Here is a 14,924-nt window from a genome sequence, read left to right as displayed (position 1 = left end):
GAGGAACAAGTCATCTAATCAAGGGTGAGGGTGGGGTTCTCACAAATGCTTAGAAATACAGCTGCCAAGAGATTTCTCAGTGGCCATCACATGGTTCCTGCATCAGCTATTTGCAAAATTATATGCTTAAGACTGGTCTTGAGAGACAGCAGAAAGAACAGGGTTGTTTAGAACATAAAATTGCAAGGGAAAAGGAGTCTGGGAAACTGTTCCCTTCTCCATCATTGAAGGGATAGAGCTTTGTGTCCATTTTTGTGAATAAGAAATGAACCCAGGAATTGTAATGATCTTTTGGAGAAAAGTCTGAAAGTCCCCCAAAACTGGCTAAGTGGTCAGGGTGGCGGTGAAACAGCATTATGGTTTCCCACCAACTAAACCACCACTTAGCATTTCAGTTTTGAATCATGCTTGTTTTGCTGCTTTCAGAATGATGGCGAAAACTTCTTGACTGGTAGAAATGCAGATTCACAGCTGCTGTTGATTGTTTGTAACTCCTTTGATGTCAGTAGTTGGAAGCAAGATGAATCGCAGCTGAGGAGCTGTTTAACTCCTTTACACGAAACAGTCACTGCTCCACATCAGTGTGCTTCAGGGAAGCCCTCTGGTTCTAGAGATGAGGCCTCAAAAAAAGATACGCTGCTAACTGACAAACTGTCAGATCTTGCAATGTGCTGATCTTATTCCAGGGCCTACACATCTGCGTGCAGTTAGGATGGCAAGATGTGTCACTCCTGCATTGCCTCAGTATCCTGTACTTGTAGTTGCTCAGCCTTTTCCAGAAGCGTTAAACCTCTGGGGTTTATTTTTTTATTATTATCTATTTATTTATGTTTAGTGTTTACACTTCCAGAAGTGTAAAAACAACTGAATGGAAATGAAAGGGGGTTTTATTTCAAGAAGATTAAAATGCTATATTCTCAGTTTCCATTAGGGGATGGTACTCTATCATCTCACAGTTATTTCTAATATGTATAATATTTGATAGTTGAAATGATACTGGATTTGTCTTCCAGATCTTTAGGCCAAAGTAATGTTTGTAACTAAACTTTTCATTATGAAGAAGTGCCTATGTTCTTGTTCCTCTGGCTCAAAATACCATTATACATAGGTTATCTGTATTCATGGATTATCATAGCAGCAGGGAAGCCCTGGTATTCCAGGGACTTTAGCAGGCAAGGTCTGCAGGTAGAATTAAGAGCCTTTATTTTAGTATGCATACAATTAAGTACAAGCTAAATCAAGAGTCGGTGGCTGACTTCTGAAAACGCACACAGTAAAGCTCCTCACCAAGATCAAGGGAGACTTTTTGAGGCCTGCTGAATACCAGATCCCTTGCATGATGCTCAGGTTTTGCTTTGCTCCTATGCTGTCTGGAGAACATAACTTTGTCAGCATCTGAAGAACTCAAAAGGAACATGAAAAAGTTACTCTTAAATGAGTAAAAGGTGATGTGGGGCTGTTCTGATTTCCCCCCACGCAGAAGGAAGTTCCCCAGCAGTGAGCAGTTTTGCGCAGCATGGGTAGGCTGGGCTCAGGGCTGTCCTCTGCTGCCAGGGCGCTGCTTTCAGGGCACAAATACCCCCCCACCGGGGGGGTAAGGAAGACCCCTCAGTGCAACGACGGCAGGAAGGCTTACAGCACAGGGGTTATTGGGGATTTTTCCCACATCTGAAAGGAGAACGCAAGTCTCGCCACACAGTTTCCCGCCCAGGAGACAGGCCCGCGCTTGGCGGGAGCTGCCCGGCCGCTGCTCAGGGGAGCCGGGAACCGAGCGGGCCCGGTGCGGTGGGGAGGCCGGCGGGCAGTTTTAGGGAAAGCCTGCTGGCTCTCCTGCCCCCGCCGCCGCCAAAGCGCCCGCCACGCCTCCGGGCAGGTGTACTGCGCCGAGGTGAGGTGAGGGGGGCCGGCTCCCTCGCCGTCCCCGCGGGCGGTGGGATGGCTGCATCCCGCAAAGCCGTGCCCTGCCCAGGGATACGGGGTCCCGCGGGCCGTGCCCCCTTCTGCAGCAGCCCCGTGGGCGCGGACTGGGCGGGGAGAAACCCGACCCCCTGCGCCGGGGAAGGGAGAGGGGCTGCTGCTGCGCGGGAGGAGGCGGCGCGGCCGTGCGACTCCCCCATCCGGAGGGGACACCCCCACCCGGGCTGCGGGGAGGCCGCCCGGCCCGGCCCGCCGGTAGCAGGAGGCAGCGCAGGGCGCGGGGTGCCGCCGTCCCGGGGCAGGGCAGGGCAGGGCTGGGGCAAGGGCGCGGCGCGGAGCCGGGTAGCGGAGCGAGGCAGGAAGCCGGCGCCGGGCGCCCGTCTGCCTGTGGCCGGCCGGAGCCATGCGGAGCTGCGGGAGAGCGAGGGGGGCTGCGGGCTGGGCCGCCCCGTGGCTCCTGCTGTGGCAGTGCCTGCCGACGGCGCGGCCCTACAACCTGGACACCCAGCACCCGCTGCTCTTCCGGGGGGACAACGGGACCCTCTTCGGGTACTCGGTTCTCCTGCACCGCCACGGCGAGGAGAGCTGGTGAGTCTGCGGCCGGGCCGCCCCCGGGGGGACCCGTTCCCCCTTCCGCGCCTTCTCCCGGCGCCGACGGCCGCGGCCCCTCACGCTGCCGTCTCTGCCCCGCAGGCTCGTGGCGGGCGCGCCCCGGGCCAGCTGGCCCGCCAACAGCTCGGTGGTCAGCCCCGGGGCCATTTTCCGGTGCCGGATCGGGAGGAACCTCCGCGGGCGGTGCGAGCAGCTCCAGCTGGGTGAGTCGGCGGCGGGGCGCGGGCGGGCACCCCCGGCGCTGGGCCGCGGAGGGGTCGGGGGGCGGCGGGACGGGACGGGACGGATGGTGCGGGGAGGGCCGCGCGCCCCGCGCCGCTTCTGCCGCCGCCTTCAAGCAGACGGGCTGCGGGCGGCTGCTGCTGGGCTTTTCCTTGTTACACTGTCGTCCATCTCTCACTGAAGGGCGAGATCAGCGCTGTTGCCGCAGAGAAGCAACGGCGGCACCTTTTTTTTTTTCGGTAGGCAGAAACCAAATGCCCGAAAACCTAATCTAGAGAAGTTGTGCGTGCCGGCAGCCGCTCCCGCAGTTTGCTTTCGCACCTTTTCAGCACCGAGTTAAGAAGCCTCGGGAGAGCTGCGGCCTGTGTCGTGCTTCTCAGCAGAAAGCTAGTTAGTTGGGCATTCAGAGCAGAGGGCAGATGCAATTAGCTCAGGGATGGGGGGGTGTGGGTGGGTTCGAGGTATGTGCCTAAATAGTCTTTCCTGCAAAGCCTTCTTTGTAGAAGCCACCCTAAAGTAACTCCGAACCAGTCCTCTTGTGCATGGGGTCACCCTGCTTCCCCATTTGTTGAAAAATTGAGTTTCAGGGAACAAAGCTATCTTTGACTGAATCATTTTTTCCAGCTCCTGCATTTAACCTAACTCCTCTCTGCCTCCCCAGTCCCCATGCGTGGGAGATGTAGCTGGATGCACTTATTCCATTTCCAACCATTTGATACTTGGCAGAAAGGAGAACACGTTGCAGCAGGTCACTGTCATTGTGCATAAATTGCTTTGGACTCTCTCCTTGACCTCCTTGCACAGTGCTGTTCATTCTATCCCTATGCTATGCACAGGAAGCTTCCCGAACTTTCTATCCTTCTGTGACTGAGACCATCCGATCCGTTACCACTGTGAGCTTGCCGCCCAGTAAGGATAAGAAGCGCGGGAAAGGGTTTTCAAAATACTTGAAACAAAGCAATAGCACGCCATGGACTGATGGGCTTTCAGGGCAGAGCGCAGCATTCTGTGACAAAAATGCTAAACCAATTATTTCTCTACACATCTATGCATAACACATAGAACTGGCAGGTTCTATCCATTTTTTTCCTACAGATAGAAATAAGAGTTATTTTTTCTAAGCTACAAAAACTAAAGGGGTATCTTTACATGTAGCCACACAAGGCAAAGACAAGCAGTTGCTCATGGAAATAATGGCAATTAAACTTATTCCAGCCCACGTAGGGTTGTTTTTTTTTCCTTTTTCTGAGTAATTTCATTCCAATATTAGACCTATTGAAAAACAATACATAACAAAGAGCTTTTTTCTCCAACTGCTTGTCTGTAAGAGAAGGCTTGCAGAAGTCAAATAAGTCAGCTAAAGTGGTGCAATAGCGTATGCTAAGAGGCAATAAGCCCCTGCTCCTGTGTTTGAGGTAAAAATAGTCCTTCACTGTGTGGGCGAAGGGAAGGAGGGGAAGGGTAGAAAGTTTCAGGTTCTTTGAAAGCTACGTGCATTTGCAGTACTTCTCAATTTATTCAGTTACGCAGCGGAGAAACAAAAGCTCTAACACAGTTAACTTGATGGGCTTTTCCTCAGTAGCGTAGGGGATTATAAATTAAATGATGCAACAGATGAATGAAAATGTTTATGTGGTTCCAAAGGCTTAATTTAACCCAGCTTCTGTTCCTGGGTTTAGAGGCCGCGGTTTACTCAGTGGTGCTTACTATCTTGTTCCGCACTTTTAAAAATAGTGATACAGCTAGAGATTTTTGCAAAATGTTTGTTTCCCTTAGTGCTAAATGACATCTTTACATCACTAAGGTACTTCTACAGTGTTCCTGAAGTTCAATAGATACTGGAAAGAAGTGCTCTATTGTTAAACAGGTCAGTGAGGTCAATGAAGAAGCCAAAGGCAGCTGTGGTGCATGGGATGTAAATGAAGTAGGATGGTATCTGAGGTTTGTTAAGTCTCTGCCATCCTGCCGAGCCTCACAGAAATACACAAGGGAACTTGCGATTGCAAAGCTGAACTTAATTATCTCTTGTCTAACTCATTCAGGCTGTCAGCAACTTTTGGACGTAATGTTTTTATCCACGCTGTGTCTTTTGGTCAGTGGCCTCCTCGTTCTGCTTGGATTATTGCCAGTGACCAGTTTGGGTTCTGATCTCGTAGAATAGCATAATTTCCTTTGAAAAATGTGTGTGGATATGTTACGTTGCTGGGACAGGCAAACTGAGAAATAACTACTTCTGTCTTCCTCTTAAATACTTGAATTCACATTTCTTTCAGTAAAAGAATCTTTGAGGTAACAAGTTTCTAATTATGAGTCATAGAAATGTAGAAGTGACAAGAGGCAATAGCAATGGGTTTATCCAAATGTTGGGCCTCTAATAAGTGGATGTGAATTACTTAGAGACATAAATATGCTAAAACACTCTGTTGCTATTTTTCACTAAAGTGGCCTTGAAACTGCCATGACTAATTAATGAAGGATTCATGCACAATTAGGAAGGCTCTGATCACACAAAACTGCTGTTGTATTTTTTATGTCACACGTTCCTATCTGCTCCCTCAGTAGAGAAAGAGTTGCTGGGAATAGTCCTGTGCTGCAGTCATCCCAGCATCTGGAAATAACTCATCCAGCATTCTTTAGAGAATTTTAATGTTGTTCAAGGTGTTGCAGAGGCCTGGGTCTGGTTTAAAAGCTGAGAGGAGACATGAGATACACTAGGAAATCTTTGTCTTCCCAGCACCTCACTGGCGCTTTTTAAGTCTCTCTCCGGTTGCTAAATAGAGGAGTAATGTTTTGAGAGTTTCTTTTCTAGTTCTAGTACTTCTGTCAATGGTGTCAAGTATTCTAGACTGCTGATTTTTTTTTTTTTTTTGTCTTTGGGGTATTTTTAAACGATTACTTACATTAGATGCAGAGACTTGTAATCAGGCTCTAGGCACAAATACAAAATACAGTGCTTCAGGTTTATTATTTGGAGCACTAGATGTCTGTCTTCTAATCTTTTGAATTTCAAACCCTTGCCCATGTCAGTCTGGGGTAGTCATAAATTGTTGCAGAACTTGCACAAAGTTCTTTAGATGTTTTGACCTGTTAACGTTTTGGACTTGCAAAACACTAGAAATTCTTCAACAAAATTGCTCTCAGATTTGAAACGGAGTGATTTACTAGCTAAAAATACAGGAAACAATTTATAAAAGTTACCGTATAGTCCAGGAGGGGGAAGTTTTAAGTACAAATGTACACAGTAAATTCAGTACATATTGTTTCATAAGGCCAGAAAGCTCTGCCTGCAGTTCCAGCCTTCCACTCTTTAAGTCCCTGCTACAATTAACCTATGAACAAATTGCCCTCTAGCTCCCCCAGCTGAATCATTACAATGGAAAAGTGAACAGTTAATGGCTTTCCCCAGAAGGCTGAGCTGTATTTGTTCAACTTTTATTTCAGTAAGTTTTGCCTTTGGTAGATTGGCTTTTTGATCTCACTTGCATTGCTCATACCCTGCCAGTGATCTCCTTTGAAATAGCCATAGTATTCCAAAGGAGACAGGACCTTCTGGACCTAGGTCTGTTAAAGAGTTATGGAAACAGCTGGCATTTAACTAAAATGTTTTGGGTAGTATTGGTTTGAAGGACATAAGAGGGGTAAGACCTGTGAAATCTGTGAAAAGAGAAAAGGTTGCCTTGGATGAATGAAAAAAGAGTCTGATGAGGCCCTGACATCTAGGAGCAGGGTATCAGAAGGCTTGTCATCTTTGCAGTTGACTTCGTAGTTTGAATCAATTAGCAATAGGACCAGAGGAGTTCTAGGGGGATGAATAGGATCATGGGAGGCTGTTGGACATGGAAAGCACTGGAGCAAGTTATATAAAACTGGTTTCTCAGATGACATTGCAAACATCTGTATTGGAGTCCTTGAGGCCAAAGCTAGAAGTGGCTTTATAAGTTGTGACCTGATTTGTATGCGATTGTGCTGTTTTTGTGGATGTGTGCAGCAGGGATTATAGCAGAAGTGTATCTTCCAGCTGTGTAATGTACACAGGCTGGGCAATTACTTATCTCTCGGTGACTTTATGACAGTGCCTGCTCCTTTTCCCTGAGGCAACCAAGCTGCCGTGTCCTCTTGAGTGTATGCAGTGTTGCTCTATTGCTTGTGCAGATTATAGCATTTTCTCTTCTCATTCAGTAAAGCTTTCACAATGTCATACACTGAGCAGGGGCTCATCATGGCGTCTGGGATGTCAAGCCCTTGCTTCTCTTACCCACAAAGGCCTATCGTTTTCAATGAATACTTGCCAGGCAGAGAAAGTAAGGAGATGTAAGACAGCAGGTCAGCAGAGGGCCAAAGTGAACCTGAATCAAGAAGGTATGCTGGAGCCAAGGAAAAGGGGAGTACAATTGAAGGAGCATGAAGGAATGATGGTGCTTTTTCTTGTTATGGACCTCTAAAATAGGCACAGGAATGAAGCACTGAGATGAGCGAAACTTACTTGTATGTCTCATGTCATCTTTGTTTGGTCTTATTTGACTTATTGATAGAAAGTTTCAGAAAACCTCTTGAGATCTAAATTTATGACACCGGTCTTTTCCACTTCTTCCATTTCCTGCAAAACCACAAACCCTATAAAGCAAACCCAAGGTAAGTTATCGTCATAAGGAAGGCATTGCTAGAATGGAGTTACCAAAAGTGCCTTTTGTGATTCAAAGGAGGATTAATTCTTACAAGTGGGAGTGTAATGGAACTTTGTTTCTGAGGAGATTTCATTCAGATTAACATGCTCTGTAATTCATGCAAACCATGGAAATGTCTCCCTCAGGAAGTGAGGAGTTCTATGTGACATAAGTCTAAAAATGAATTCCATACATGTGTCTGAAAATGATGTATATTCAGTACATGGAAGTTCACATCACTGACATTAGCCAAGTAGGAGAATTCAGAAGCTTATCACTTAAATCTCTGTAACTGACAACCTGCAGAACAATCAACTTTTTTTTCTGTTTTTTTCAAGTAGCACATTTTACTTTGTGCTTGTCTTGGGGTAAAAGCTTGCATGGTTTTAATTACTGTTCCTCAGGTGACCTACAGGAATTGTTAAATTACAGTAAAATAAAACTCTTGGCTCAAAGACAATTGAATATCATGTTATTATGAGTGCTAAGGCTGGTTCCTATTTACTTAAATTCTGCATACTATTTCCTTGATGTCTTAGGGAAAGGCACATGGGGGAGGAAGTAGTAAATAGATGAAGGAGGGTCAGATGTCTCTTGACCCTGTGAAGGGTGTTTTGGAAGCAGGTAGAGTACACCTGCGGTTTGCAGGGTGTGGCATCCTCTCTGCAGTATGGTGACTGATTCCACACTGCACTACTCTGGTCTGTCCATCAGAGCAGGGAGAGAGCGTGATGTTTGGAAGAAGTGGAGAGATAGTACGGGAAGAAGAAGAAATGAAGGCTCCAGCAGTTTATTCGGATAAATGTCAATTTATAGGCCTGTCGCAAAACAGCAGGGAACAAGCTCTGAAGTAAGGATGGTTGTTGGGTTTTATTCCTACAAATGCCACCCCTGATGTTATCTTACTGTGTGATAAAGAATTGTCTTGATTCCATTAATCTGGCATTTTCTCTCAAAAAGCCCATGACATTCTAGCTATAAAATCATTTAAGTCAGTGTTGATTGTGAGAATATATGTAGCAAAGCCCACATTCATTCATCTTTCTCCTGGCTACTGAGTAGACTAGATGTATCCTTTATTCTGTTTCCATATTTAGTCAATATTGTGCAGTTGTTTGTGCTGTAAAAGAAATTGAAGAAGTCTGCTAAATTAGAAGTGTATTTATTTAAACTCTGTAATGCATAGGACAGTAATAAATCTTAGCTCTGATGTGAGTACAGTTTTGCCAGGGTGGGGGGTTTATTTATTTTCCCTCTCAGACAATGTCTGGGTCAGCGCTGGTGCCCTGGGTCTGTGCTGGCACCGTCTTCTGGGTGACTCCAACCCCTTAAACATCAAAAGTTTCGGTTCACCAGTCACTGCATTGAATCTGGGGAAGTCTTAGGAATTATGCAGAAGTGATTGTTCGAACGATGTGATGCATTTCCTTATTTTGTAAGAAGCTTTTTCATAAACTGTGTCATGCTGGTGCATAGAAAATACTGGTTCAGTAATTTTCTTAATGTTTATTCATATGAACATCTTACAGATTAAAAGCTTGCTTTATATAACTTGGAATACTTTTAAATTTGTAGCTTCTCCTCACCATGGGTATTGCTACTGCTTTCTAGAAGGAAGCAGGTATTTGCTAACTTGGCAATACTGTAGCCTTTTGGTGGGGTTAGATGAAATTTCACTAGGTTTTAAAAACTACCTCTCCTTAAGGACAAAAACAAAGAGGTACTGCTAAATAATTGCAACAGTGCAAGGGCATGCATACACAATGATCTGACATCCCCACTAGGGATTGCAGTTATACACCCTTTATTTGATAGACGTTTACAGTAGAGATCATTTTGAGGACTTCTACCAATAGATACTTAGCTGGAGAGATGCTTGCATCAGGCTAGAGTTAGGTAGCCTCACGGGTATTACTTGTGTTTCTTATGAACTTTCAGGCTGAAGAACACTTGCAAAGCCAGCCCTTCACCACAATGAGCTTAATGTTACTTTTGGTCTTAATTTCAATAATGACAGAGAAGCCAGTCCTCACTGCCAACCTATCATGTTCAGAACCGGAATGCTCCCTTTGGCTACGTGCAATCATACCTTTGTTTGGGAAGAAAGTAAAAAGTCTACATGGCCTCTGTAAGACAGAGATAGAGGTCAGATCAACCAAACCTGAGTTACTGTAGTCTCCCTATAGAGTTCTTGGGTGCTTCTGTTACCCCCCACATGGCCCTTCAGCTTGTCCCCCTGTTCAGAGTGGTGGTCTTTGTGTTCTAGGCAACCCCAGTGGAGAGCGCTGTGGGAAGACTTGTTTGGAAGAGCGTGATAATCAGTGGCTGGGTGTCAGCTTATCAAGGCAGCCAAAAGAAAATGGATCTGTCGTTGTATGTATTAACCGCTGGAGCTGCATGTCTGTGCGTCAGACGGCCTTCACTTTTCTTATGCTTCTGTGTCAAACATCTTGTTTTTTTATTGGTAGGCTTGTGGACATAGGTGGAAAAATATCTTTTACATAAAAAATGAACACAAACTCCCATATGGTATTTGTTTCGCCATCTCTTCTGATTTTCGAACTGAACTGAGCAGAAGAATATGCCCCTGCTATATAGGTAAGCAGAAGGCTTGGGCCCTCTATAGAAATGGTAACGTACAGAATTGCATGGTGCAGTTTGTGAAGAGCAGGCTTTCTGCAGCCAAAGGTTTGAAGATTGAGTGCTGATGATACGAGTCTAACTTATGATGTGAATTTGTTAGCAAGATGTTAATCACTTCATAGAAAAGCTGCTTTCAACAGGTAAAAGAAATAGTTTAAATAGGGCGTCAAGATACTTGCTCCTTGGACTGGATCACCGGAGGATGTGTGCTCCTCAAAAATAGGCTGGTAGAGGACATCCATCCTTCCTTTACTCTGTCATTTGCTTGCTCTGCTCAGGAGAGTGCCTCCCAGCAGAGCAGCACTAATGCCTGTAAATGACTGTTGCTGCCTGCTCCTTAGCCTTTGATCCAAAGCTGCTGCAGTTCCTTGACATGGGGTGTGTGTCCCTGTTTCTCACTTGCCTCCTGCCAAGGCCACTGCTGTGGCGTGAGACCTTCAGTGGTCCTTCCTCAGAGGACTTTAGGAGGGTCAAGACCTGAAGTTATAAACAAGTCTATCCCTACCTTCCTTTCATACCTACATCCCATCCAGGGGAACAATCTCATGACCCTGCCCCTTGCCAAAGCAGGGATGAGCTGATGATCAGGCCTTTCTGTGCAGACTGATAAAGTCACGCCATCAAACGTCCTGCTGCTGGCTTTGGGAGATGTTTACGAGCATTGATGAAATCATGCATTTATCTTTGGTGACTTTTTAAGTCAACAACTGTATGGATGAGATGAAGGGAACCCTGTTGGGAGGCAGTTAGCAAAGAACAGCAGGAAAACAGAACTGGGAGAGTTGGATGTAACAACAGCTACTAAGGGTGTCTAAAGTAGCCATAGCACAAGCACTAGTGGAGCATCAGGGCAACTCCTATCAAGATACGTAAGCCTGTCAGTCAGATTACACCTATCAAGATACGTAAACCTGTCAGTCAGATTACACCTGAATTATACAAAGCGGGAGAGAAGCTTATCTAGCTGTGCTGCTCAAACTATTTGTGCTATTTCATTCACAGAACAATTTAAAAATAAAAGTAGAGTCTTTAAAGTCATAAGATTTTAAAGGCAGCTGTGATCAAGTGATCCATAGTGCTCTGAGTTCTTTACAATATTATATTGAAGCTAAAGGCTATATAGTGGAATCCAGTGATTTTAATTGTATTGCAGAACTGAAAACCAACATTGTTTTGGTTTGGTTTTTTTTTTAACTTGTCTCAACTTCTGTTTAAGACCTGGTAAAAAGTTCTGAAACTGTGTGCTGCTTATTCTTTTTAATATTTCTTGCCCATCCCCAGATCATGTGCGAAAGTTTGGAGAAAACCATGGGTCATGCCAGGCTGGAATGTCAAGTTTTTACATTGAGGTGTGTATTAAAGATACCAAATTTATACTTACTTATACATATATATACATAAAAGTGTATATGTAAATGCAAACATTAACACTGTCTTTTATTGTGGGAGGATAAAACCAGACTTTTCTCATTTCTTTTTAATTGAATCTTGATAAGACATGAATACTTTTACACCTTGTTTAATCCAAAGTTACTTTTCATCTGGAAAAAGAGCATGAATTTAATAGAGTATGTAGTTTTATTAGTCTCTTTAAAGTAGTGTTTAATGTAACTTTAACACTAATAACGCTTATCTTCTTGCTTTCAGAGTAATGTTCTGTATTATTTAATCTCCATTTCACCCTAAGATTATGATTTCTAAAAAACTCTTTTGAGAAGATAGTATCCTGTTTGTTGCTCTCTTAAGTTGTTCACAGCTGAAAGTTTTTAATAAACATATTTTTAGAAAGGCTGAAAAATGTGATCTAGAGGTAATCCTCCAGTACTGAGCCAGATGCATCTCCAGTAGCATTTCATTGAATTCACAGGGGTTCTAAAGAAAAGTGTTTGACTTGTTTTGCTTATTTTCATGAAAATTTAAATATGAATAACATGGCTTTCTTTTGTTTTTCTTTTAGGACTTAATTATAATGGGAGCCCCTGGATCATTTTATTGGACTGGTTCTGTTTTTGTATACAATACAACTGCAAATACAATCCATGCTTATACAGATTCAAATAACCAAGTGAAATTTGGCAGTTATCTAGGTACTTAAAAGCATTTAATACTTTACAAAATTATAAGCCAAATAATTAGCTAAATAGCTGATCTCAAAGTGTTTATCAGTGCTTGCTTTATTAATCACAGAAGCAACGGTTCTCAAGATGTGTTCTGATTTTGTTAACATCAGAATTTAAATCGTTTGGTTTCCTGTCTGTTCTTTATACATGGAAGCTTCTCATCTCTCCACTGAGTTTCTATCATTTTTTGATTTAAAAAGTAGAGAGATGCTTCTGGTTAGCAATGGTTTACACTTCACTGTTAAGTCTGAAATGCTGCCAAGGGCTTTCATAGCAAAAGACATAATGGTTTCACGTGTAACAAACTTTGTATTTCTGTTACAGTGAAAACAAGTCTCAGTTACATTGTCAGTAAGGGGAAGTGTGCTATGACCTTAGGAGACAGACCTACCTCCAATTGTGTATTTTTATAGGTTTGAGTCTTTGTTGGTTTGGGGTTTTTTTTCTGTTCCGACTGTATCTTTGTCAGGATACATGGGAAGGCAAATCTTATCTACAAATGTCTGCAAAAACAGCCATGAGGCTCCTACTCAAGTACCAATATCCAAATAGTTAGCTGAATTTAGTGCTAGAACTTGCAGGTGTTTATGCCAAGAGCTGTCAGCAGCTTTAGTTTTCTCACTACACACTAAGAAAAGCTTATTTGTCCTTCTTGAACTCCTGAGCAAGAATATTTTTGCCTGTGACCATTGGTTTTTGCATTTTCCCTTTCACAGATCTGGTTCACGTGGATAAACATTTCCTGTTTATTATTTCACTTCTTTTGACAGTAGGAAGCAGGTATACATTATGAAATAACTGTTATGAAATACAAAGTGGCTAACACTTCAGAATTCAGTACTGAGCCTTGCAAAGGCTGCACTTGGGCTCTGTGGGAAACTCAAGCAAAAGAGACACTGGCTGGTAAAAGGTGGTCAGATACCCAGATCACTATGGTTATTTGTCCTTTTATAGGACAAACGAAAAACTTCAGAGAATGCTTGTTCCAGCTTCTCAGTAACAATCAGCAGAAAAAATATTGCACCTGTCTGGGGAAAAAAATAGCTTATTCCGGATTTCTGCTCCTACAAGTATAAGAGTGAGAATTTCTGTAATGAATGAGTCAATTTATTAATAGCCAAAAACCAGATACAGGCAAACAGGTAAAAGCTTGCATAAGGACTTTGCTGGGGAGGGTGCAGGGAAGGCCATTGCATGCATGTGTGGTCTTTTCTAGTTTACTTGGCCACCTAGGACCTGAGATCAGCTGGAGTTTGCTTTGCAAATACTTCTCCAGTGACCTGGTGCAACTGCAACAGCCAGAATGGTAGCTCAGCAGGCTACTCTAAACTTGCCCTTTCTACAGTCAAGTATAGAAAGGAACCATTAGCTCACCTGTGTGTGTCTACAGTAGCAGCTGTGATGAACCTGAAATTTTGTGTTGTTCCATGCTACTTAAACCTCCGCTTTGTTCCCTCATAATAATACATAATGTGGTTGAAAGGATGTAAAGGTACCTTCTTTCCCCTCCCTCAGCTTCTGCTGTTCTATCCCATCCTTGGCATTGTTTAAGGCCAAAATCTATTTAGAGTCAATTCTGTTACCAGAGACTTTTATTTTATTTTAAATCTGAGTTTGCTTCTCCCTTAAATAATGAACAAAAGTATCTTTTCCATGTGGTGGAACTATATTGTGACCTGACTATAATTCAAGCACATGACTAGGCATAATTATCTACTTAACTATCCCTGCAAGAAGGATAATGTGGTTTCTTTATTTACATATTTTCATTAAACTGTCAAAGAGTGAATTAAAAATTAGAGATTGCAGGAATAGTGTGCAAAAGTATTGTAACATTTTCTGTAAGTTGGAAGAAACAAAGCTGTTTTAAGTACCAGACAATTAAAAGAAAAAAGATGGAAAGAGAAGCTGGTAATACATAACTTTTGGTAGTATTTCCTTGACTACTTCAGAGTGTCTTAGAGAGTAATAACCGACTTCTTTAAAAAAATTAGATAAATGTCAGTCTTTCAAATCAGCTGAGCTTGGTGAAAGAGTAGTCATAGGCACCGAACAAACTGCCTTAAAGAAATCACAAAGTAATTGACAGTTTCTTTTAGGAATCTGAGAACTGCAAATTACGTTTCAGAAAACTGAATAACTTTAGTAATGGCAAAGAGGAGAGAAGTCTGGGGTTGGAAAGAAAATTTCATTTGACTATGCATTTAAATTTACAATGTCAATTATGTGATTTCCCAGGGCCACACCCACTTGTAGTATTTTTATACCACAATAAAAATGAGGGCTACCTGATTACTGTACTTTTGTGTGTGTGTGTGTGTGTGTTTGGCTTTTTGGTTTTTTGTTGTTGTTAAAAATCAAAAAAGGTCATTAGAATTACTGATGTTTACACTTCAGCAAAACCAAAATAAATAGAAGATAAAGGTCAGAGGAGGTAAATTAAGTTTCATCCACTTAAGCTTAATTTTTTGTTGAGTAAGTAAAAACTAGGTGTTGACCTTTAAATGATAAATTGCCTTGTTCACCTCTTCTGGCTTAAAATATGAAAAGAAAAAGCTGGCTTAATGAGAACTTGAATTCTAGACACTTATCTTCACAGATGAAAGATTTAAGGCTCATTTTCATCTGATCCAAGATGATTTTTCCTTTTTTCCTGCATGCTGTGAAAATCAACATTGATTCAGTAAATGCAAGAGTAGCGGAATATGTTAACTGTCTTCGCTGTTTCAACTTAGCTATAATGTAT

General features: G+C 43.0%; 1 protein-coding gene across 1 annotated transcript in view; it reads left to right on the top strand.

Moving 5' to 3' along the window:
- Positions 1-1,541: 1,541 nt before the first annotated feature.
- Positions 1,542-14,924, top strand: part of ITGA4 (integrin subunit alpha 4) — a 40,165-nt gene continuing 26,782 nt past the window's right edge. The window contains exons 1-6 of the mRNA XM_080400258.1: positions 1,542-2,505; positions 2,611-2,732; positions 9,682-9,788; positions 9,884-10,013; positions 11,340-11,407; positions 12,016-12,145. Of these exons, the coding sequence (XP_080256384.1) occupies positions 2,321-2,505; positions 2,611-2,732; positions 9,682-9,788; positions 9,884-10,013; positions 11,340-11,407; positions 12,016-12,145 (742 nt within the window). The 5' untranslated portion in view covers positions 1,542-2,320. The remainder of the gene's footprint in view (positions 2,506-2,610; positions 2,733-9,681; positions 9,789-9,883; positions 10,014-11,339; positions 11,408-12,015; positions 12,146-14,924) is intronic.

The sequence above is a fragment of the Falco punctatus genome (assembly GCF_963210335.1).
Source record: "Falco punctatus genome assembly, chromosome: 8".
NCBI classification, from domain to species: Eukaryota; Metazoa; Chordata; class Aves; order Falconiformes; family Falconidae; genus Falco; species Falco punctatus.
The sequence above is the reverse complement of the archived record's forward strand: the minus strand, read 5'-3'. Positions and strand labels throughout refer to the sequence as shown.